Here is a 24802-nt window from a genome sequence, read left to right as displayed (position 1 = left end):
CGGGGGAGAAAACTCGCGTGTAATAATGCTCCGTTTAATACAGATCGCGGTACCTTCGTTCACCTGATCGCGCCGATTGCGCTCGGCCCAACTCGTCTGCCCGAATCGACAAAGCTCTCTAGTTAACGATAATGGTAATAATAGAAGAACGATTAGCCTACGGGAGTCTTACAACGTAACTTATAGCGCTACAAGGTATCGCATCGGCTCTTAACTCTTAACTCCACTTCGCTTCGGGACCCAAAAGTGCACTGAAAGAACAGTTTCACTGAAGGACCTATAAAAGTTTAGCTAAATATAGATCTGCAAATAATTTTGTTAATAATTAAAATAACTATATATATACAGAGAAATGAACGTGTACTAAATTTTAATATTTATTTGAATAGTGCCAACTGAACATTTATTTATAGTAAATAAATATTTATTCAATAAAAAAAGATTGTTAAATCAAATTAATGATTTTTCTACCAAATAAATTTATTTTTATATTTAATAAATATTTTGTTGGTATTATTTAAACAAATGATTTGTGTAAAAATTGAAATATTTTTTTTAATGTAGGACAATCAAAATGATTATTATAGAATGCCAAATTTTTAGTAATATTGTTCATCATGCTTGAACGTCCAACATATATTATTTTGATAGTCCAATAAAATGATTTTTAAATCCGTAAAAATAATTAAATTTTTAGATGCTCCAATAAAACCGTTCTTTCCATGTGGAGAACGCCTTTAACCCTTCGACCGGTAGCCGTCAAGTCTACCTAAGAGTAGGACTTGTTTTCAAAACGGCGTCTAAACGGTCTCTCGCATATCACAATAAGTTATAAATTTCATCAAAGAGGAACCCTCGGAGGTATAATCTACGGGTTGAAGGATTAAAGTTTTCCGTGGACGCAACGAGACGAGAGCGTCTCTTGTTGCAACTTCCAGTTATCGATAACCCTCATGCAACAAGCAGATCAGATAGCAATCGGTAATCGCGAATCATTCACGAGAGACTCGTGAGTATTCTATGTTATTTCAAAGCGATCGCTATGCATCTGCTTCCGTTGCACCGGTATCGTTAAAACCTTTCGCACGCTTTTCATCCTTTAAATACTCGCGCGAATTCTTTAACAGAATCCTTTACGCTCGTTCGCGAATACGCGATGTCCAGCTTGGTGCGATCAAACTCGACGGTTCAAGACTCTTGTCCTTCCCACGCGTCCTCCAAACGAGGGCTCCACGTCCAATTTCCCAGGGACTCCGGCATCCGGCCAGAGTGAGGAGGACTCGTAGTGACCCGCAAAAGAAGGGGGACCGTGTCCTTCACGGTCCGCTGACCGTGGCGGCAGCGGAGTGACCCGTCACCAGGCCGTCTGCCGCCGCGGCTGCCGCCGCTGCTGCGACGGGCTTCCCAAGGCGGAATATCGATTGCAGAGACGCGACCTCGGATGCAAGGCGGTCCAGCTTCATCTTCACCTCCCGATCGCTCTCCGAGACCGCGGTGACGGTCGGACCGGTCCACTCGGCGCCTAACGAGATGCCAGAGTCGCGCTCGTCGCTGGAACCCTCGTCCCAGGGTGGCGACGCTCGCGGTCCAGGTTCCTGCTTGATACCCTGAAGTGCGAGCAGCGCGCTCGCGGCGTCTTTGTCACCGATACGCGACTTGTGCCTGAGTTTATGGGGCAGACTGTTGTTGGCGGCTGGGTTATTCTGGGAGCCCACAACCAGCTGGGGACCGGCCTCGTCGCCGCTACCAGACGACAGCTCGAACGGTGACTGCGCCCGGCGGCCACGCGACGACAGGTTCAGCGCGCTCGTGGTGTCCAGGTGGTGCATCGCCGGGTGCGAGTACGGATACTGGAAGCTCTCGGTCTCTGGGTAAGCGGTCGTCTCGGGCACGTAGAGCTGGGCCGGCGATCTGGGCGAACGGGCGCCGCTCACCGGCTGATGGATCACCGACGTGTGCACTGGGCTGGGAGAGCGCGCGTAAAGAAGCGCCGCCGACGGGGGTATCTTCGCACGCTTCACGCTGATTGTAGGCTCCGCGGGCAGCGCGGCCAGCACGTGCTCCGTGCTGATGACAGACTCACCGCAGATACCGAACTTGTCGCGTATTGCCTCCAGCTGCGCCTTGAGGATATGGTTCTCCTTGCTGAGCTCCATCACCCGCTGTTCCAGGACCATGTCGTTGAAGCGACGCTTCTCACGTGACCGCTTGGCTGCCTCGTTGTTGCGTCTGCGACGGTCCCAGTAGCTGTCGTCCTTCTTGTTGTCGGGGATGAACTCGCGCTGCTTACGCTGCGAGAATAACTCCTTTCGTAGGTCGAAATTGGACGGGTAGTTCTCGGGATGCGTCGTTACCTGCGCCGCATCATGATGATGGTGCTGCTGCTGCTGCTGCTGCTGCTGCTGCTGCTGCTGCTGCTGCTGCTGCTGCTGTTGCTGCTGCGGCTGCTGGGCTTGGTGGTGGTGGTGATGGTGCGGTTGTGGCTGCTGCTGCTGTGGTGGTGGCTGCTGTTGCGGTTGGTGCTGATGCTGCTGCTGAATCGCAGATGGAGGTCCGCCGTGATGGCCGGGATGCGTGAGAGGCACCGTGAGGGGTCCGTGGGCGTCGTGGGGTCCGCCGTGGGGCGCACCGTGACCACCACTGTGGGCCATTGTGTGCGTGGCCGGCATGTTGCTGTTCAGACACGCGGTCTCACCATTGATGGGCGATCCACTCTGGCGGGAGACAAACTCTGCCACCATAATTTGTCTTCTTAGTACATCTGGAACAAAAAGGGTCGGTCAATCAGTTTAATCGAGCGAGATGAAGATATCGCCGCGTGGAATTTTTAATTCGTAGGTCAACTCGCGTGCGCGACGTGTTTATTAATGGCGATGACGAAACTTGTATAGCGTGCCAAATGACGACAACGATAATATTATATAGTACATACGTCAGAGAGAGGACTGGTTACATATCGTGGTTGTACGTGTCAAATAAAAGGGAGAATCGTTGATTAAAAGGCTTGTTATCAAACTGTGTTCAAAGTCATTTTTTGACAAATAAAAATTAAGAACCGCATAATTCTTCAAGAATTTCCTCAGAAACTTTCAAATCATCTTTAGAAAAAAATTTTGCGAAGAACGTAAATAAATCTATCTACTCCACTTTCTTCTTTTCCAGAAATCTAATATCGATTAACTGAAAAATTGTATGTCATTATTTATTCAAAGCACAAAAAGTATTGAGCAACACAGTGCTTTTATATGTACTTAAAATAAATAATTAATTACTTTCTCTTTCAGCATTTCTATAAAGATTTACATTTCACATTACTGTAGACCGCATACATTTTAATGTTACGTTACTCTTAATGTCGACTGGATTTTCCGCTGGGAAGCGTGTAATTTCCATTATTTTTAAATTACTTCGGAAATAGATCCAATGAGAAATGACGATGGGAACCGTGACATCGAATCAATGTCGATTCAACGCCAATTCCATTGTCATTTCTCACTGGGGACTCTCTTTGACTAAATCAGAAGAAAAATTGCTATTCATCGAATCTCTTCTATTCTTTTTAGTCTTAATACAGATTGATTTATGCAGCCACTTCCGACGTCGAAGTACAAGAGAGATAAAGACAGAGAGTAGTCAAAGATAAAGAATTCCGAGAGACCGAGGGACACTCGCACTGCCAACGGACGCACTTCTCTCGTCCAAAGTTGCAAAACAGCCTTGCGTAAGGTCGCGTTCGCCAAGGTCGAAGATGTCAGTGAACCCGAGTCGTTCTCGCTTCGCACCTCTGACTGTCGATTAAAGAAACAAATAGGTAATGCACGTCGTTACTCGCGTTGTTACACAACGCTCGATATTCTATAAAACTGGATCTCGTTAATTTTTCTAATCTGCGACGAATTTAAACTCAAAGACGTCGATAGAGTTCTGCACAGATCAATCGGTCAATTAACGGCTGCTCCTTCGGGAGCAGCACAAGATTCTACAAATTTCATTGGAGATGACGTCAGCTTATGTAATCAGGTTGTCCACATCGTCGATTTAATATCGGTTTGCGATTAGGCGGAGCCACGAGGTAGGTACGAGCGTGTCGTCTCGCGCGATCGCGCGTTTATTTTTAACCCACGATCGTGGATGAAAATACTCCGGCCGGCGCATCGCCTTCACGTAATACGTAAGCCTTAATCCGAACGGCCGACGGATGCACGGAAATGGTTACGCAACCGCGCACGTGCGTTTAACGAGCCGCTACCACGTGTTCGGGATGTCGCATCGTCACAACGGCGGAAAACATCGTACGTTTGCCCGACCTTCGATATTTATTGCACAAGTCCCGGTGCGGCCCGAAAACATTATCGTTAACATATTAATTACGATTGTGAAGAAAGACGTTCTTTTTTTCCTGCGCGTATCTGTCTCTCAGATAAATTGTCGTCGATCGGAAAAATCGCTCTATGATAAGCTAACTGTGATGATTTACTATCGTACATGAACGGTTTTGCTGGCTGAAACTTTAGCAGATTTTATACAGATTTGAAAATGTAGAACGCTTAAATTAATTGCTAGAGAATGTTAGACCTTTTGACAGCATTACCATTAAGTTACAAAAAGTAGTACATAAATATTCGAGTGTTCTACATAATTATTTTATAGTGTAACAAAATTATTTTCAGATCTATATCTACACGAAAAGAACGGTTTGTAAAATATCTAAAAATTTAACAAGATGCAGATCTGAAAATAATCATGTGGGACGTTTAAATTGGTTGCTAAAATGTTAAAATTTTTTAAAGCATTATCATCAAAGCTGCAAAAAGTAGGACAAAAAGTAATACGAAGCATCTAAATTATTTTATAGTCTAACAAAATTATTTGCAGATTTATAGCCGCATTAAAAAAAACCGATTTTGTTGAATATCTAAAAATTTAGCTAAATACAAATGAAAATAATTTTGTTAGACAAAACAATTCTATAGAAAATTCAGATGAGCAGTGCTGCGAAAAGTTTTTGATGGTCCAAAATAATTATTTTGAGATTGAGCTAAATTTTTCTAAAGATAACTCCGTCAAAATTTGTCAGAACAGTAATGTAGAACGCTTAAACTAGTACTACGTTTCTTGTAGCTTGATAATAATGTCGAAGTGTGTGTGTGTGTTTCAACATTCTATTGTAATTATCAATTTAGCGTCCTACATAATTATTTTCAGATCCATATCTCGCTAAATTTTTAGATACTTCAGCGAAACCGTTCCTTCTATGTAGTCCGTAAGAAATCCACTTTTAGACGAGATAAGTGTTGTTGCGTAAATTGACGTGTTCCACATGCGGAAATATTTTAGTCGTCTTAATAGATACGTTGAGTGTCAACTACCGATAATTAATCACTTCACAAGTCCGACTTTGTGAAAACAATACGAGATATCGAACTGTCCGAAAGTTCCTACGATAATATCACAACGGCCCAACAACGAAGAAAAAAGCAAGTTAAAATTTTATTTGATTATCTTTACAAAAATGTAATACTGCGGTTAATTCGTTATCGAAAGACGATAATCTATTACTTATTTGAATGCTAAAAGTACTGAACAGTGCTTTCGATACTTCAAATAAGTAATTAATTACTATCCTTCAGTATTAAATTGACCAGAATTGGATTTCTGTAAAAGCTTATTATATTTTACATTACGGCATATATTTTACGTAAGTAGGTATCTCACAATTAATTGTACACTTTTCTAACCGCTTCGTAATTCTTCCTGTACCGGATTTCTACTCACAATCAGAATCAGCCACATATTACGCTATCAAATCATAGTTGACGCGGGAAATAAGATCTTGGCAGTAAAATGCCGCTCGCGCACGTATAGTTATGCAACTATTGATAAACTTTAGCTCCTTTACATTTTCATACAAACGATAAAGCATTTCGCGTGACGGATGTATTAATGACGCGCGTTATGTAAGCCGCGCTCATTTCCGCGGAAGCGTGCGCTACGCGCTCGTCGTAAGACGCGCGTGTGCGACGCGTTAATGAAAGTCGAGCCTCCGTTGCCGTAGAGAGGAGGTTTACTCTCCGCGGAAGAGATCCCTGACTTGCTGGTGTGCTCGCGGCGCGCTCGTCTTACGGAAATCTAATACCGGCCAATTTAATACGAAGGACAGTAATTGATTGCTCGTTTTAACCCTCAACTACGAAAACTACACATCTTGTAACTTCTAAACCGTCTTGCCTGAAGTGCAGGATGCAAACGAGCTTCCGCCTTATGGCGACTGATAGAGGAAAGTTCTTTTTTATCTACGATTCGCAGAACCTCGTAGTACCTCATAAAACTAATCGTATAGATTCTCTACGATCATCCAAAAATTTTCTCTTCAAGTCCAAATGGCCTGTTGCTGTAATCGGGGTTAATTAATGTTCAGTGCTTTTAATATTTCAAATAAATGATTGAATACCGCGTGGTTTTGCTGAAATATCTAAGAATTTAGATAGATACAAATCTATAAATAAATTTCGTTGGATTATTCAAATAATTGGATCGTGTTGGACCATTAAAATAATTTAGCTCAAACACACTGATGCCTAAATTATTAAAACTTGCTGAAGACATCTCTATGTTTCAAGAACATCCTCAAGAAGATCCATCCTGAGGACGTTTCCAGAACGTCTCTCGGATGAAACGTATTATGTGGGAAGGAAAGCGCTCCCTGCGTTCGTTTACATTAATTTAACAATCGCGAGCAAACAATTCGGCGTCGCCATGACTCCGATAAATTTACCGACACGAGGAAATACCCCTCTCGATCGGGCGAAACGTGTACCAAGATCATCTCGAGGACTCGAAACGACACAAAGAAGATTTCTAGAATCCTGATATGGAAATCGGACTCACATCGGCGCGGCGCGCGTGACGTATGCTCGTTATTTAATATACGCCGTTACGCAACTCGTTTGTTTTTCTGTAGTTCGGGAATGACTCATTAATTCCGCGACTCTATCACTCAACTTTACGTCGAATAATTCGTGTTCGCGAAACACGAGGAGAAGGCAGCAGTAAACACCGCGTTATGCGTCACATCGCGAGGAAATAGAACAGTTAAAGATGTAATTCGGAATCTTTTCGAGATGAGGGTGACAATGCATTATGCTTATTTCTCGTTTTCCGCGAAACAAGGAATTTCGATTACCGTATCGTATCATTTTTGGCAGAGTCACCGTGTTATGCGTCACGTTCCGGGGAAATAGAACAGTTGAGGATGTAATCCAGAATCTTCGAGATAATGATGTATCATTCCTGTATTTCGCTTTTCCCGCGAGTCGTTTCGATTACACTGATCGACAATGATTTTGTTAAAATGGGAAATTTTAGTTGGTTCTTATGCAAGTATCTTTTTTCTGCTGGCTCTGAAACTGAGATTGGAATTTATCTTATTGGATCCGACTTTTTGTAACCGTTGAATTTCCTTCTGAAAATTATAATAAATTAATTCTTTTAAAAAATAATAAAAATAATAAATTTAAACATTTTGCTAACAGCAGCTTGTTACATGGAGTCTTTCTCCAAAATAATTTATTTTCAAAGTTTTTTATAATGAATAGAAAATCTCATGTTAAAAATTCAGTAGTTATTCTCTATTATTTATGTCTAATTGTGAACAGGAGAGAAATAAGTGTAAAAAAATACTCTACTAAATCAATTTAACACAAGATAAATGAGAATTTTGTCGAGCAGTTTTATCGTTATTATTTTCGGTGGAATTATTGCGACCACCATGATTCGCGCTCGTGGAATTTGACTGTTGAAGGATGTGGAAGTCTATTGAACGTTCTCCTGGCGAGCCGCATTGCCGGTGCATTACGACACACAATTCGCAACCAGCTTTGAAAGTCGAGGTGGCCGTTCGGTTCCTTCGATATATCAGAACGCGCGACACGGGCAATGAATTATTGGCATACGAAATATCCGTCGAAAATTGAGCAATCTCCTGGAATTCCAGCCGCCCAATTACATATACGACGAGTTTCGCGTGACTCACGTTATCCTTCGTCCAATCCGATCTGCCGATTTTTCCGCGTCGCACGGAAGCCGCCCACGTAAGTCACGAGGCTCGTTTCAATGGGACCAAATTATCGAAACAGCAGGCCTGTTTTTTTCATCGCTGCAGCATTGGATTGTGTTAAAATATCCTTCCTCGCTTTCGCCAAATTTCAAATACGGAAAAAAAGAAGGCTCTGTTAAAGTATTTGAAAATTTAGCTAAACGGAGAAAAATATTTGGTTGAATTAAATTCTTGAAATTTTTAATTTTAAATTGAAATTCTGAATGGCAAACGTACGATTCAGAATTCTGGTAAATTCTGTATAAATGAACATCTAAAAATAATTTTGTTGGACTATCGAAATAATTATATAGGCTACTTCAGTTGGTAGTTAGAATGTGAAAACTTTTTGCAGCATTGCTCATCATGCTTGAGTTTCCTATATAATTACTTTGATGGCTCAATAAAATTACTTTGAAATCTGTATTCACCTAAATTTTTAGATACCATAGGAAAATCGTTCTTTCCAAGCGCTTTTTTCGTTTTTCTCCGAAGCTCCCTTTCAATCTGGAGCAATTTAAACTAAAACAACCACTTGTGACCAACGAACCTTTAATTTGCTTTTATTGAATAAAGTCTATATATAAAAAACGGTTTTATTGACGGAAAGTTTAGCTAGATGCAGATATAAAAATAATTTGTTGGACTATTAAAATGATTATGTAGGGCGTTTTCAGTTAATTATTAAAATGTCGAAACTTTTTGCAATATTACTCTTATCACACTTAAATATAGCTTGCAAAATTATTTTCAGATCTCTATCTAGCTAAATTTTTAAATACCTCAGCGAAACCATTATTTACGTGTATCTATTTCACTTTAAATACAACGAGTCTACACTAATTCAAGAACAAATTTACACGAACATGACAATTTTGCCAAGTATCTAAAAACTTAACTGTATAGATACGAATCTAAAAATAATTTTGTTAAACTCTTATCAATACGTTGTTACAAAACTCAATAGTTTTGTTGTCGAAATAATTGTATAAGACATTCAAATTGATCGCTAGGACGTCAAAATTTTTAACAACATTGCTTATCATACTCGAGCTTTCTATATAATTATTTTGATGCTCCAACAAAATTATATTTCCAGATCTGTCTTTTATATTTTAGTAAAATTTAAAATCTAAAATTTTATATTTTATAATTTAACAAAATTTTCGCAAAACTGTTCTTTCCGTGTAATACAATTCCGGCCATTGAGTGCGCGTCGTTTAAAAGGGAATCGACCGAAAACGTGACAGAGAAATAATGTCAAGTCTCCGAGGAAAGAATACTTCTATCTTACGTCCTCGTTACAAAAGAATCGAAGATTCGAGAGCGCGTACGCTTCGCTCGCTGATATCGCAACTTTGTGAAATCCCGATGGACCTGCTCCAAAAGCTCGCGGATTTCCGCCCACGGCGGACGACCTCCCGCGACACGGCACTCTTCTGCGCTTTGAAATTAGCTCGAAATTATTTCGGTGACTCGTAAATTGCTCTACGATCTCGCGATCTATTTCCGAAGCGTGCGATTCACGCGAGTAATTTCGGTCGAAACGTCGTATACCTGCGAGTAAAGTGGCGTCTACAATGAGGTTTTAATGGCGTAAAACTTGAGCCGTAAAAAGATCATGGTCGATTGTTCTCCACACATGCGACTGCAACCGGATCTACAAAAAATTTTTAAGTCTTAAACCATGAGAGATACAGTGACGAATTACAATCAATTATCCTCGCATTCTACTGTAATCGATCAATTTCTTACGGCTTCAGGCTTAAAACATCTATTGTAGATTTGAGCTGACTCGTGGATGTCGCGACTTCCACAGAAGCCACGATATTTATTTGAATCGACATCCCCAATCAAGCACGTAAACAACATTGTTGATCGCCGGAGCAGGCTGCGACGTTGGCTAATATAATATAATTCCGACGTAGATCGCGCAAACAACCATGACCGCGATAGGTCGCATTTCGAGCTGCGTCGCGCCGTGACGCACGCGGAAACACCGCGTAGCGTCGCGCGGTGCCGCGTGACGTACGCCACGTGTGTTACGGCCGGGGAATCACGTTCCGTTCTTCCGCTTACGACAGAAGTGGAATAATTCGATCGAGGGACGGCTCACGTTTCCCAAGGCTCCTTTTCCGTCCTTCTTGTGTTCGAACCTCGTCGAGCTGCACCGCGCGTTAAGTCTTAACGAAAGTTTCGTTATCGTAGTAACGCCGTTGCGCTTTTTCACCATATGTTGCACGTGTATATCTTCTCTCCAAATCTCTTGGAGTTAAATCTCACCCCAAAAGATGGAAAATCGAGCCGGTCTTTGAAAAAGAGTAGAAAATTTGTACTCGAATCTCATTCCTCTTTTTCGAATCTCGCTCAATTTAAAAACTGAAGTTTTCCAAAAAATTGAAATTTCCTGATATTAATTAAAAAATTTCAATGTAATAACTGATTATAGAGGAATAAAAGAGTATGTTCTTTTAAAAAAACGTTCCCTTTTTTGTTTCTTTATGTTTCCATTACGTTTTGCAACTAAAAAACTGCGACTATTTTTAAGTTATGTCGTTGTTATAGCAAACAAACGATACATAGTTATCCTTTGTTTACATACTATTTTGCTCATTTATCACTGACTGTCTCTAATCTTAATTAAGATTGCACAAGACACACATACATATATATATACACCAGAACCAGTATATATACACCTCTTTCTCTTGCAGGATTTTGAGGAAATTGCTTGTAGCCAGACTTTTATAGAATCTCTAGTGACTCTGAACAAATAGACACTGTAGGTTCGTTTAAAATATACGATGTTTATCTTATCTGTAAACGAAATAATTTCTCATCTGAGATGAAGCACAGACATCACTTATCGAAATTAAAACGGCAATAAAGAACGGACGTTATTAAATGTTTCTAACGTCATTCCTCCCCACTCTCTCTCTCTTCTCTTTTTTCTTATCCATGATCCATGATTCCACGATTATGAAAGAATTGCGTCACGCATAAATCAACGAAGAAATACGTAAAGGCACATTTCTCAGCACTATTCAATTCGAGGTACAGTCTTTAGACACAGATTGACGTGACGTCAACGTGTACAACGCGTTGCTCTGTTATTTTTATCGGCTAATGCAGGTACGTTCCGCGGAAATAAATGCTTATGAGATTCTAACGAGTGGAACTAAATGCAAGCCGTTACGCAATCGGCATCGACCGCTGCCGCTTTCGTATATTATTATTCCGACTGCGGCGCATCGCCGCTCAATTAATCGACCAATTCTAGATTCCGTAATAAGCTTCGCGTGCGTCGTTCACGTCTGGAGTGAATCCCTCTCTCCCCCCGCCTCCTTCTATTTTCCATTCGCGTGAACGCGAGAGAGATACGTGACGCGCATTGATACGACGATGATTCCGCGTGCGTTTTCCGCGGACGCTGTCCCACGAGGACGAGGAGCGTCATCGAGAACGATAAATGAGGCTGAATCACGTAGATGATCTCGTTTTTCTCGCGATCGTTTTTCTCGCCGAATCATCGCCACGTACGTTACGCGGCACGTGGGCGGGTGCACCCACGGATTTTCCGTCGAAACGTCACGCCGTCATGTTGCGCAATCCCGTAATTCAGTCGCGACGCGACACGTACCACGTCGCGTACCGTTTGCTGCATAATCTCCGAAAAATTACCGCCGACACGTTATATCTACTTTAAAAAGTATGAGTGTGGATTTATGATTTAACACCACGCGGTGTGTCTGTATAATTCTTACCGTGTTGCTGTTGACATCGATACGACGCGGATTTAAATCTCTGACGTTTATACCGATATTATCGTGGAAATATCAAAGTCGATCCATATTATATACATTATTTGTCATTAAAATCGAACAAGTAAATAGCAAGTAAATGTTAAGGAAATGCGCGCATAAAAAATTATATAAATTCACAGAAATATCAGATTAGACGCGAAGAAAACCTTGACCCAATGTGGTCACTTTTTCACTTAAGCATATAGTTAAAAAAAAAATTATATTCATCATAATTGCAGTCCACTTTACAAAAACGTTCAAATTTTATCTATACAACGCATCTTGATATTTTGTTACATATAAATATTTAAAATTATCATAATTTATACAGAATTTTTTCGTAGTTGATAAAAATGTAAAGACGATGTAAAGATACTATGACATCATACTGCGGTAATAACTAAAAACAGAGCTTTTAGTCATAATCATTTCATTGCAATTATAGTCACATATATCAAGCATTTTCCTCTCGCAGTACTCTATCAGTAGATTCAAGACGATCGACATTATCTGCATGTTTCTCTCGCTCTACCTTAATCTCTGGCGTGGTTTTTCGAAAAGTAGAAGGCCCGGCAAAAATCAGATCGGATCAGATCGGTCCCTCGGGTTCACGATTCACGCGCGCTATTAATATTTCGTGCGTTATCGTTGTTGTTGTTCGCACCAGAGGAAACGTCGCGGCCAACTGCGTGGTAATTTCTCTGTTAATTCCTCCGAGCATGCGTCTCCCCTTGCAGTATCTCTCCCCGCTCGTTATCAATCGGCATTTCCGAAGAAATCTTATCTCCTTGCCCCCTTCCCGCCCACCGGCATCACCTAATTTTCCGGGAACGGCGAGAGAAAGAGAGAGAAAAAAAAACAGTGGATGTAGATAGAGCGTGTTGTTCGTGTAACACGCGGGCACGTGTTCCGTCCGCGCGTTGCGCAATGCGACGGCCTGCACGTGGCTCGCTGCTGCGTGCATGAGCGTCGCACTTGCGACTCTATACGTTCCTTCCGGGAACGTGCTGACTCCTCGGGGATTAATGCGTAGCGCAAAATCGCACGTTCTGTTCCGCGGAGCTATTTGGCGCCTCGACCGCGATCCGCATTGCGGCAGCGCGAATAAAAAAACTCCCGGTGCTGTTGTAATAAATACATGTAACGATTACAAGATGTGCGAAGAGGACCACGTTTGGGTCTCCACAGCGGGTCTCGGTGTTTAATAATATTTTCGAATTTTACAATTTCCGATTTAACTTATATTAAATCGAATGCGAGTTCTCGAAACGAAGGATAATTTATAGCAAATGTCATAAATAAATTGTTCAGCTAAAACTAGTAAATAAAGTGAAATTATTACGTTCAGAAACGGGAAATTATTGTTCGACGGGATTGTAACATCCGCTGGACGGAAATTGCGATTTTGTAAACAACACTTACGAAATCGATTATCATACCATAGTTTAGAATACGAAATAATTAACGACGTACTGCATGTTGCTCGATGAGTAATAATTAGCGTGATATCACGCCGTATCTTGATTAAGTCATCCGTTGACCCGGTGCCAGCGCTTGTTTTTTTTCCTCCTGACGCGCTCATTCGAGGAAGCCGCTTTACAATATGCATACGCGACGTATTCTCACCCGTGTGTATACATCTTCCCGGAAATTTATTTACATTATTTCCCCGGGCGCGTCGCTGGAAAATCTCGGGACGGAAGTCTAAAATTGTTGTATCTCGAAGAAAATAACACTCCGCACACGCCACAACGATCACAATCGCGCGGATTCTACGGAATTACGCAGAATGATATACGAGAAACGAGAATCGCGCACCGAACGAAATGTAACAAATTTTGAACTAGAAAGTGTATATTTAAGGATTCCATAGGTTTACCTTCACGAATGCTCCATGAATTATCTCATTGGCTACCGAGCCAATTTATCTGAAGATAAATTTCAGGGAGCCGGGATAAGGTCCGACTACGAAAATACGGGCCTGAGAATCTTTGTACTTTCGAATTTTTGAAGTGTGTGTGTCAGGCAATGAAAGTCTCCAGCGCACTTTTCGAGAAACATTCTGAAAATATTCTGTCGACGTCTTTGGCTTTTCATCTCCGTGTGGGTTTGACCGATTATGGCCTTCTCCCGCTTATTTATGTAAAATTTCAAGTGAATCGACAGGAAATTCGGAAAACGGATATATACGGCGCATATATTCTCGAATTTTAAATAAACCGAGCACGAGCACACCCTGTGTCCGTTCGTGACGACTAGGCGGGGGAGGAGAGGGGGGGGCGCGCGCGCGACCGTCCGCCGGATATTATTACTTGCGGAGCGCACGTTTTCAGAAAAACCGCTGAATAGCGATGCGCGCGTATATACGCGCCCGAAAATAGTCCGGGTACGACGAACTTCAGCTCGTCGTGAGCGCCCGCGCGCAGCTGGTACACATAAAGGCATGTGCACAATGCCGCAGGGGGGCGGGGCGGGAGGGGGCCACCCGACACCGCGCTTGGCCGTGGCTACGTGTTACGATTGCGGTCAGCGCTCACGTAACAGCGAGCCAACTGATACCGTTATCGGCCTTTGCCGGGGCATTTCGAACCGGTCTCCGATTTCGTTTCCCGCTCATTATGCAACCGGCCTGGCGTGATAACGCGGTATATATGTCGTCGCGGCCATCGGGAATGGGAGGAAAGAAAGAATTTTACGGTCCGATTGCATCTCTCCCCCCTCTATCTCCCGTTTCTCCGCGCGATCGTAGATTAGATCGCCGAGGGGAAGGGGAGTGGGGGGGGGAGGGGGGAGGGAAGTATTGAGGATGATCGTAATCGCGCGCGGGTCCAAGGTTTCTGGTGGCATCTCCCCGTGGTGATCTGGTCGATACGAACACAGTTGCGCGAAAAAAACGAGCGAGTTGGGAGAGAGCTTCTCACCGACGCGACGTGTGAACAATGCGGCAGATTGATCGGCGACACCCGGTATAGTCGTATTATAGTCGCGTAACAGAGGCACACTTTGTCGTTACATAATCATGCGCGTCACGCGGCCGGCTTAATTCGATTCGGTGCGGGGCGGGCGGGGACGGGAAAGGCCGGGTAGAGGCGAGACCGAATTACACGAGACGGGCGCGTGTGTAAGTACACACGGAAAAATATCCATCTATTGCTAAGAAAAGCGATTGCTCAATTCACTTTCTTCCTTTTAAGTACAACTCACTCTTATCTTTAACAAAGAACGTTGTCTCTCGATGATGATCTTAAGATATATGTACACTGAATATTTATAAATTTTAGAAAAACTCATTTTGCATTCGAAACAAGAATTATTTTCTTTCGAGGAGTATCGTGTAAAATTAATTGAAGAATCGACTTTGTATGATAAACAGATCCAATTTGTTTTAATTTAGTAATCTCGATTTTGAAATATTAAACTTACTAAGATTCAGAATATATATGTACTCATTTTGTATAAGTTTAACGCACGTGGTGAACTTGTGATATTTACGGATAAGTATATAAACTTTTGAAATATACTCGAAACAAGTATGTATTTTTCTGTAATGTGTATTAGAAGGTGCACCTAGAAAAGGCTTGTCCGTATTGCTTGAAACCCCCCAAAATGTTTGCACTTAAAACGAGATAAATATATGTTCAAGTGTTGAAAGAAAGAAATAATGATTTTGTAAGTGCCACGCGCAAGCAGCGCAAACAGATTTATGTCTTAAGTTAATATTTTATTTGGCGACAAATTGTTCGAGTTAATTATACAGAATAGAGAGGTTCTTTTTTCTTTATTTTGTCTTATTTTTCTTTATACAGTGACTGCCAAATAAAAGTACCTAATATAATCCTATTAAAATATCATGTTTTTACGTTGATTATAAATAATAAAAATTCTATTAAATTACAATATAAATTGTAAAATAAATTGACAAATCATCATAAAATTATCCGCTGACCAAAAACTTTTGGCATTCACTGTATATCATATTTTCACGCTCTTTGTAATTATTGCTTCTTGTTGGTTTCTGTATTTTTTTTTGTATATTATTTTTTCTAATTTTATTTGTATTTATTAGTGTTTTTTACTTGTTACCATTATATGTTTTTAAGGACATGTCCCAGAACGTTAATAAACACTTTAAATATCTAGTAGCCAATCAACAAGGCACTTAAAAAAAATTGTTATAACAAATAAAATATTAGCTAATTTAAAGAAATGAAATATTAGTCTTAGCTCTAATAGCGGACCTTCGACTTCGTAATTATAGCTAGCGGCCTTCCGCGAATTTTAATTTACACTCGTTTTTTCGAGACTTCGTTCGTATGCTATCACGTAAAAATCAAACTTCCGCGCGTGGACGGATTTCGATCGCGTTGTTTGTCGCACGTTCCGGCGGCCGCGCGATCCACGTGAGATTCATGACGCTTCTTACAACGCGTCCCGCCGCCGCGCCGGCCTTCCGACAATACACGTGACATGAGCGGATAACGAGTGAGACCTTTGCACAAAAGCGTTTATCCTCGTTACATAATGCATATACATCGTGACATGATCGACGGTTCCTCTCTTTTACAGCGAGATCCGAAAAGCGGATGATCGTCTGTCCTGTTGCTCTGTGAAAATTGCGATTTTCGAGACACGTGGTGACACAACGTGCGATTAAGAGACTTTCCGCGACAGAGCGGGCTAACCCACATTTTGGTAAAAACGACGCAAGTTCTTTCCATTTCAATTTTGTTAAATTAAATATTTTTGTAATTAAAATGAAATGATTAAGTGAATTAAATGGATTCAATTTAATTGTTTGTGATTTTTACAAAACTAGAAAATTGCACTTGGTTTATATTTTTAATCTAGAACAAAAGAATGTTTCCTATTATAAAATTAAGGTTGCACTTTAAATTATACAGTATAGATATTTTATCTTACTTGTTAACTTTTATCTTAACGTCTCATGTTAAGACAAAATACGACTTTGCAAGCAACACGAGGATCCATAATTGGCGAACATGAACATGATGTGATTTTTCCCATTATTTTAACTTTATTTATTCCAGTTTTACAAAATGTGGGGAACAGCTAATTCGATTGGAGGCACTAGTGCGCACTGATGCACATTGAAGCCATCGTGTACAAATCGACGTAAAAAGGCATATAAAAATAACACAAGCATGTATTACATAATGTATATATAAAATAATATGAATACATATCCGCGACATCCTCAATGCATTTTATTGTGCCGTTTCGTTAAAAAATATTTACATACGTTTTGGTTTTATCATTCGAAATATTTGTACTTCACTTTTGCACTCAAATTAGATCGGTATACAACGGCTTTAATATGCACCAGTGCGCACTAATGCGTTCAATCGAATTCGCTACAAGTTCGCTGTTGCAGCAAGTCCTTCAATAACTGCACGACGTTCAATATAAATAAATAACGATTACAAAATTTCCACGCATTCTCCTTCGTCGCCTTTAGAACCAACTTTACCCTCGAAAACATTTGAGAAACACGCAGCATTTGAGTTTCGTCAATCGACGAACAGTAATAAAACTATATTTGGATTCGATAGACATGCATATATATATATATTAATATTTGTACTTTAAATAAACTAGATATACATCTAGAAAATTGTGTTACGTTAATATTCTACTTTTTTTGTTATAAAACTAAAATTTGAAAAATAATATTATAACAAAAATTTGCAAATGTTTTTGTATAAGTACTTTAAGTATCGAAAATAACTTATGCAAAGTTCCATTGCGATTCATCGATAGATTACAAAAATTTAAAATAAATAAATATTTTATTTATTTACTAATTTCTGCATCGCAATGTAACTTTATATAAATCATTTTAAATACTAAAGTATTTATATAAAAGTGAGATTTCTATTAGTTTCTATTTGAGCACGGACTAAAAATAGATTACCTCTTTATTGAAATAACTTTTCATCCAAATGGTAGACCGTATTAATTTAAATCTAAACGAGATCCAGAATGATCTGTAATTTCTTCGTAATTTTTAATTCTCTTGAAACATCTATCGTATCTTCTTAATACAAGTAGCCGTACGTGAGTCGTGTGCGGCCTTTGGCTCCACACGATTCTTTGGGATCCCGCGTGCTGGCGGCGGTGTGAAAGTCGCTTAAGAAATAACGCGGTGCGTGATGCAACTGTTAGTACATAGCGCGCAAACGCTCGCGCAATTCGCGCGAGTTGGTTCGCCTTGTGTTGTTGCGGCCGTCCCGCGTCCCCCGTCCCGTCCGCCACGTGACTGCAACACGTGCAGGCTGTTATGTTAGACCATTCACCTTCGTTGCATAATACGAGCGAGAAAAGGTCATCGTGGCGAACAACAAAGTCTGATATTTGCTAATATGATCGATAAACCGGCCGTGCCGCCGCCGCCGCCGCCGCCGCAGCTGCTTCTGAATCGCGATCGTCGCGGAATCCGGCCGCTCGCGATCTCGCGACGTGAGAGGCGAAGTCCTCGAATTAACGCTCGTGACGCAATTCTCGCCGCAGTAATACGGTCGTTGTTGAAACACTGATATCCAGAATATTTTCCGAATCATCGGACTTTTGACGTATTATATTTTTAGTATTATAAAGCGATTGAAGAGAGCAGACTCAGTCAAGTCGAAATAAAAAATTGAATGTTCTCGAAAAGCTGTTTTCCGAGCTAAACTATAAATGTATCATTATTAACATTACAAGAATAATGTAGCTATACATTACTGAATAAACCATTTTGTAGTATCGCAACTGTAAAATGTTTATCCAACCATGTACGTTAATCAAAAACTGGTGTAGTTGTCACCTTTACAGTCGCAACCAACATTGTTTCCCCCCACGAGTCTAAAAATAGAGCTCTTTACCATAATCATATATCTTACCATTTAATTATAGCTACAAACACTTTTCTTTCAGTGTAATCTTAAAATTCTATGATCGTCGCGGGTTTGTCGTCGATATCGTTTAAATAAGAAATAGAGCGGCGCAAACAGATACAAAGCGCGTTGCTCGCCCACCGTTCCTCTCTCTCTCTCTCTTCCCCCCCCCTCTCTCTCTCTCTCTCTCTCTCTCTCTCTCTCTCTCTCTCTCTCTCTCTCTCTCTTCTTACATCGTGGTGATCGATGAACGGCCGATGACGCAACGTATAATCCACAATGTCCGAGACGCGACGACACGTACAAACCTAGATATCGCCAGTATATCCGGCCGCACGCATACAAGCGCACACAGCTGGGAGAACCGTAACCAGCAGTAGCTATACACTCGCGATCGTTGCAAGTACAACACCTGCGATTACGTGTATATTTCCTCGCAACGCAGAGATACCGCTAATCCGCTCTCTGACGACAGCGATCATAGCACCCCGCTAGCCGGCTACAAAATATCCGTATCGATCGGCAGGTAACTCCGATCTCTTTCGCGGAAACTCTGCGACCGGAGCGCGCGAATCGCGATCGAAACCGAGTCTCGAATTTCCAATCGAGTGCTGCCGGCTCATTCTTTTCTATTGTAAATATAGAACAAGTGCACTTGGAGTCGCGTCGGATTAATCGCCGCCGAGTGCGGAGTTGAAGTTTCTCGAACGTCTCTTACGAAACTGATCGTCTCTTCTATATAAACATTTTTTTAACAAAGTTCTGTATTTATTTAACGATATTTATTCGATTTATCTGTGCAAAGTTGGAGAGAAAGAATTATTACTGGCCTTATACAACTCGTTATCTCTGCGATCATTATATATCTAATCTCTGTTTGCCTTTGTTAGTCTACTAAATTCTGGAGTGGAATCTCATCCTAAAGAGTAAAAAATTCAGTCAGTCTTGAAAACAGCTCGGTTTTCAATCTTTAAGAATGAGATTTCGCTCTTCAGAGTGAGATTCTCCCTGAAAGATTTGAGGAGTACGTTAAATAAGAAAAAATTAATTCTATTCACATAATTAACAAGATAATACCGACTCTCTTTAATATATGTAGTACACTTATAAGAATAATCTTCGTGAGAATAGTTCAAAAAATCATATTAAATAAAATTACAGCGTATACGATAGGTCATCATGACAATTATATTTATTATCCATTTGTCGATCTAATTGTTAGAGTGGGTAATTACATTACATTATACAATGGTAAATGCGTTTAACAGAGAAAATAGCTTTGCAATTATTATAAGATTCTTTAATACGACTGGTTTATACAGATCCGATGAAGAGAACGAAAAGCTGCTTTTCCTGCAGTCGCGGTGACTTTTTGATTTTTCCTTTCCAATTCCACGGATCGGGCCACGTCCGATTCTAAGCGATCTCCCGAGCGGGGAATGCACGTGCGTGCCCTTCGGGCAGGAATCCGTGAGGCTTATTGCACGGACGGTTTTACGCCACGAGGTTGAAAGAGCCTACGTAAATTGGGCCGTGGCCCACTTTGATAGAGAGCCGTAGCGACACGCGGCGCGAGGTGGGAGGAGATCGATGGGGAAGGGGGGGGGGTCGGCGTAATGAGGGGAGAGAGAGGGGAGGTTCCCGTTTCGAGAGAGGATCTCGCGATCGATGGATCTCGCTCCTTCTGGTAACTGGCCGCAGCCACGTGGAACGACTATGGGCATCGATCGTTGCAGGGCAACGCTATCGCCGTATCTCGATTTCGTAATGTGTCCCAATTAATCAATTTCGTCGCGATTGGTTGATTTTAAATTATAATTGGCTGTTAATAGGAGAGAGGGGGAGAGGGCTCTGTCTTACGTATGACGAGAATATCGATTCTTCTCACGTAACCGAGCGCGCGAACGGCGACGGCGGTGTCGAAAGGATAAAAATAAAATCCGACCTTGATCCTTGATCGCGATGCATTTCGCAAACGCATTTCGTATCGCGAAGGCGGAACGTCGCGCACTTTCCGTTCTAACCGATCCTGATCGCTGCGCGGAATCGAAACAGCGCGACGTGAAGTTTTACAGTCTCCTTACGAAGGTACAGACTTTGGTAGAATAGCACCAGATTTGATACTCTTTTCTAATTATATACAAGTACCTTGATATTTACATTTCGAGAAAAGATAAAAATTTAGCACCCTCTGAAAAATATTGGAGCGGATTTAATACCATGTGTGTGCCTGTATACTATAACTCTCATTGTGTGTTGCTGTTAATATTTACATCAATATGATGTGGATTTAATTCCATGGCTTTTAAATCCATACCACGCTGTTCAATTTCACAATATTTTCAGAGCGTGCAGTTTCAATATCTCATACAATTTTTGATACAATATTAGAAAAATTCAATGTTTGATCTAAATAACAAGAGCACCAAAAATCACGGAAAAGGTGTATCACAATATTTTATCAAATTTACCGACTATTCAACTTTATTCTCGACTTCGTTCAGTGAAATCCTGAATTATTCAATTTTAAAATTCTCTTTTTGGAGAAATTCTGAATTAAACGATTAAAATTTTAGTGGCTCTGTATATCATAACAGAATACACATTTGTGAAAAAGAAGAGAGAGAGAGAGAGAGAGAGAGAGAGAGATTGAGAGAGAATTGTACATTTTTACTTTGCCTGCAGAAAGTATAATATAATAAATTGCAGATAAAAGGAATAGATATAAGTTATTGATACAATTTACTTCAACCTGGTACGTCGTTTAGTTGATAAGAAGCGTTTCTTAGTCCTGACAACACCGGTTATCCCCGCAGCAGTAACGGCGAGGGGGAGGGGGAAGGGGGATGACGCAACGAATGAACGAAACAACGGCGCGCGTGTTGCACGCCACTTTCGTAAGATCTCGGTAATAAGTGTGCGCGTGGCGAAGACGTCGCTTTATTCTCGTAGCCGCGTGACGTCATCGTGTTAATTGCATTTCTCGCAACCCCGGAGAGGTCTTTATCTACACCTGCGCGTTATTCGAGAGCCTGCGTGATTCAGCCTGCGAATATATCGCGATGATAAGATATGCACCGTGCACGGCCGGACAATGGATGCACCCCGGGACGGTCACGTTCGCAAATATCGCGCGCGGCGCGATATATTGCGTCATTCGCCGCCGCGCGACCACCTCGGCCAATCGGCGTACTACGTCTCGCGTTTACGTCCCAAGTGCGACAAATTCTTTCACAACATTTATACTTGTCACATCGCGTGAGGTCCTTCTCTCTGTTTTATATTTTAATTCTTATTTACATTATACTTTTTTGGTCTTTTTACATTGAACGACATTGCTGTTAACACCTCGCCTTTTCGGGTGCCGAAGTTGATACCAACGTCAACATGATTTAAAACGCGTGGGGTTAAATCTACGTCTTCATTTTTTTTAGAATGCACCAAGAACTTTCAATTAGTATATGATAACAATTTTGGTTTGTAATTTAGAAAAGTCGATCTCTGACGAATTCGAGCTGATATCTATCGGCGAGATAATAGAGATCTGTCAAAACGGTGCGGACCGGAGTTTCGCACGCGCCGTTCTGACGTCTCACCTGCCTGCGGAAGAAGCACGTGTTCTAGGATGATGTTTCTAACGTCGCGAATTGAAGCGATCGATGACGGCGAGCATGCCGAGCAAATTTCATTGTCTCGAAAGGGCGGCATGGAATTTCTCAGATCTTTGAGGGAACAATTCCGAGAATCGAGAGACTCGTCGACTTTCTCGAATTACACGCTCTTGAAGTATTATTTTTTTTTTCATATTCGAACTCGCGTCGCTGATCGCTCTTTTATTACGTTTTTAATGCGAATGAATTAACGTGACTGGCGTTTCTGCGTCGATTTCATAACGAGACATCGCGACGTTACATGGAAAGAATGGTTTTGTTGGAGTACTTAAAAATTTAGTTACATGCAGATTTAAAAATAACTTTGTTGAACAATAAATAATAATTATGTAGACAGCTGAGAGGCGCCGATGACAATGTTACAAAAGATTTTGATATTCTAGCAGCTTGAGTGTCTATGTATTCATACAGCACATTTTTTACTCAAGAAACATTCTCAGAATATTCTTTGGAGTCTTGTACTGCATGAGTAATTATTTCGGTCGTATAATAATATTATTTCCAGATCTGTGTTTAGCTAAATTTACAGATATTCCAAAAAAAATCATTCTCTCCGTGAAAGAATCACTCCGAAATCTTGGATGGAGAAGAAATTAACGATACAAAGTCCAAAATTGGGACACGAGACGTTTTAAAGATCTCTTAACCTTGGAATGTTACATTACTCTGTGTGACAATTCGCTCACGTAATTAAGAATTTTTACACGACTGATACTACTTTAATATATAAAAAATGAATCTTAATATCAACTTTATTAAATGTTATTTTAAACCACGAAAACTTTTGTTAACAAAACCTGTACTTGAATGAGTTTCTAAACTTGAAAATATTCACTCACACAGTGGCATTTTAAAGACAAAGATGTCTTATGAGTTTGGGACTTATTTGCTTAGGAATCAACAAATCACATTTGAACACTCTAAAAAATGTCAGGGTGGATTTAACATTATTCGGTCGATATAATTTTCATCGTTAATATTAAGAGCAACATGATGTCAATTTAACACCATGGGTTCTAAATCCATACCATGAATACGCTGATATAAACACCAGGGGTTATGGTTACAAATCCACCCCATGTTGATGTTAATATTAATAATATACCAACACGGTGAGAATTATATGCGGACACATATTCTGAATTCACACCGGTATTTTTTTTAGAACGAACAGTTCGGCCAAATCACACAATTTGACCGATGCGATTGCAATTCCTTCGTCATCCGACTCGGAGGATTCCGAGGGATCTCCAGCACGATGGACACAAAAAGGTTCGAGTCTTCGAAAGATCACTTGAAAGATTTTCGCCAACGTGGGGGTCGAGGAAGCTCGTACTCACCAATCTTGAAAGGTTCCGTCGATCCGGAGCGCGCGATGGAACAGCGATCCACTTTGTCGTCGATCCTGCCGACCTTCGGGCGCAGAACAGTCAAAACGTATACAGAGAGTTTTTCCCTGTGTGCGGTTTCCACAGGCGCGTAACTATCGCGATGCGATCGTCGAAACGGGAACGGCACGCAGTGCCCCGTTCATCGAACCTCCGGCGCGCCGCTGTCACAGCGACATAACAGTCGTCCCCGTAACACGAATCTCGGCGACTTTATAGTCGGCGTGGGACACACGGCGTGGCACTCTCGTGTGATATCCGCCGTGCACTCGAAAGTAGACAATAAAAAAAAAAATAATTAAAAACGAAGAGACTCGTGCAGTACGTGCGGTCCTTAGGGGGGGGCGACACTCACGAAAAAGAGAGACGAGGCACTCCCGAAAAAGACAACGATCGAATTGCCACTGGAAATCTTCCTTCCTCCTCTTTTAAACGAGGTGAACTTGAACTCCGCGCTCTCGCGGGTGACAGCGATCCGACACGTACGCGTCGTTGCACTGCGTGAGAGCTCGGCGACTATATATATATATATATATGTATAATATATGTGATGGCGCGAAGTACGTAGTATATCTGTAACAGGTATACATATAACGATGCGGGCGATCGTAGACACACACGTCCGCTCGCTGCGAAGCCGGGCTGACAACTGACTGACTACGCGCACCGCGTGAGACTCCGACGGCGACTGCTGTGCCGCCGTCTTGGCCCCAATGTCGTCTGCCCGCGCTGCCGAGAAGGCTGACTGAACGGGGTTGCCGCGCGCGCGCGCGCGTGTGTGCCGTGGGTCGCGGGACACGCGGGAGGGGGGGGTGAGTTTACGCCTGGTTTATGGTCGGTTTATGTGTGGCGTGGTGTGGCGGTCGCTGTCGTGTCCCTCTCTCCCCTCCCCCTCCCCTCCGCCGCTCCGGCCGGTTGCTCGCTCCCCCCCCCCCCCCCCACCCCCCCCACC

General features: G+C 41.6%; 1 protein-coding gene across 1 annotated transcript; it reads right to left on the bottom strand.

Moving 5' to 3' along the window:
* Positions 1-1316: 1316 nt before the first annotated feature.
* On the bottom strand, positions 1317-23981 carry LOC108771900 (forkhead box protein P1). Its single transcript, XM_018537307.1, has 2 exons — positions 23803-23981; positions 1317-2761 (listed from the first exon to the last, which is right to left on the bottom strand). The coding sequence occupies exon 2, from the start codon at positions 2739-2741 to the stop codon at positions 1317-1319; it is 1425 nt and encodes a 474-aa protein (XP_018392809.1). The 5' UTR covers positions 2742-2761; positions 23803-23981.
* Positions 23982-24802: the final 821 nt, after the last annotated feature.

Source organism: Cyphomyrmex costatus, unplaced genomic scaffold, assembly GCF_001594065.2.
Source record: "Cyphomyrmex costatus isolate MS0001 unplaced genomic scaffold, Ccosl1.0 scaffold17, whole genome shotgun sequence".
In the NCBI taxonomy this organism is placed as follows: Eukaryota; Metazoa; Arthropoda; class Insecta; order Hymenoptera; family Formicidae; genus Cyphomyrmex; species Cyphomyrmex costatus.
Note: the sequence above shows the minus strand (reverse complement) of the source record. Positions and strands in the feature narration are given on the sequence as shown.

Bases quoted from the DNA above. Each gene is read 5' to 3' on its own strand.
- LOC108771900 (XM_018537307.1), bottom strand. From the start codon at position 2,741: ATGGTGGCAGAGTTTGTCTCCCGCCAGAGTGGATCGCCCATCAATGGT.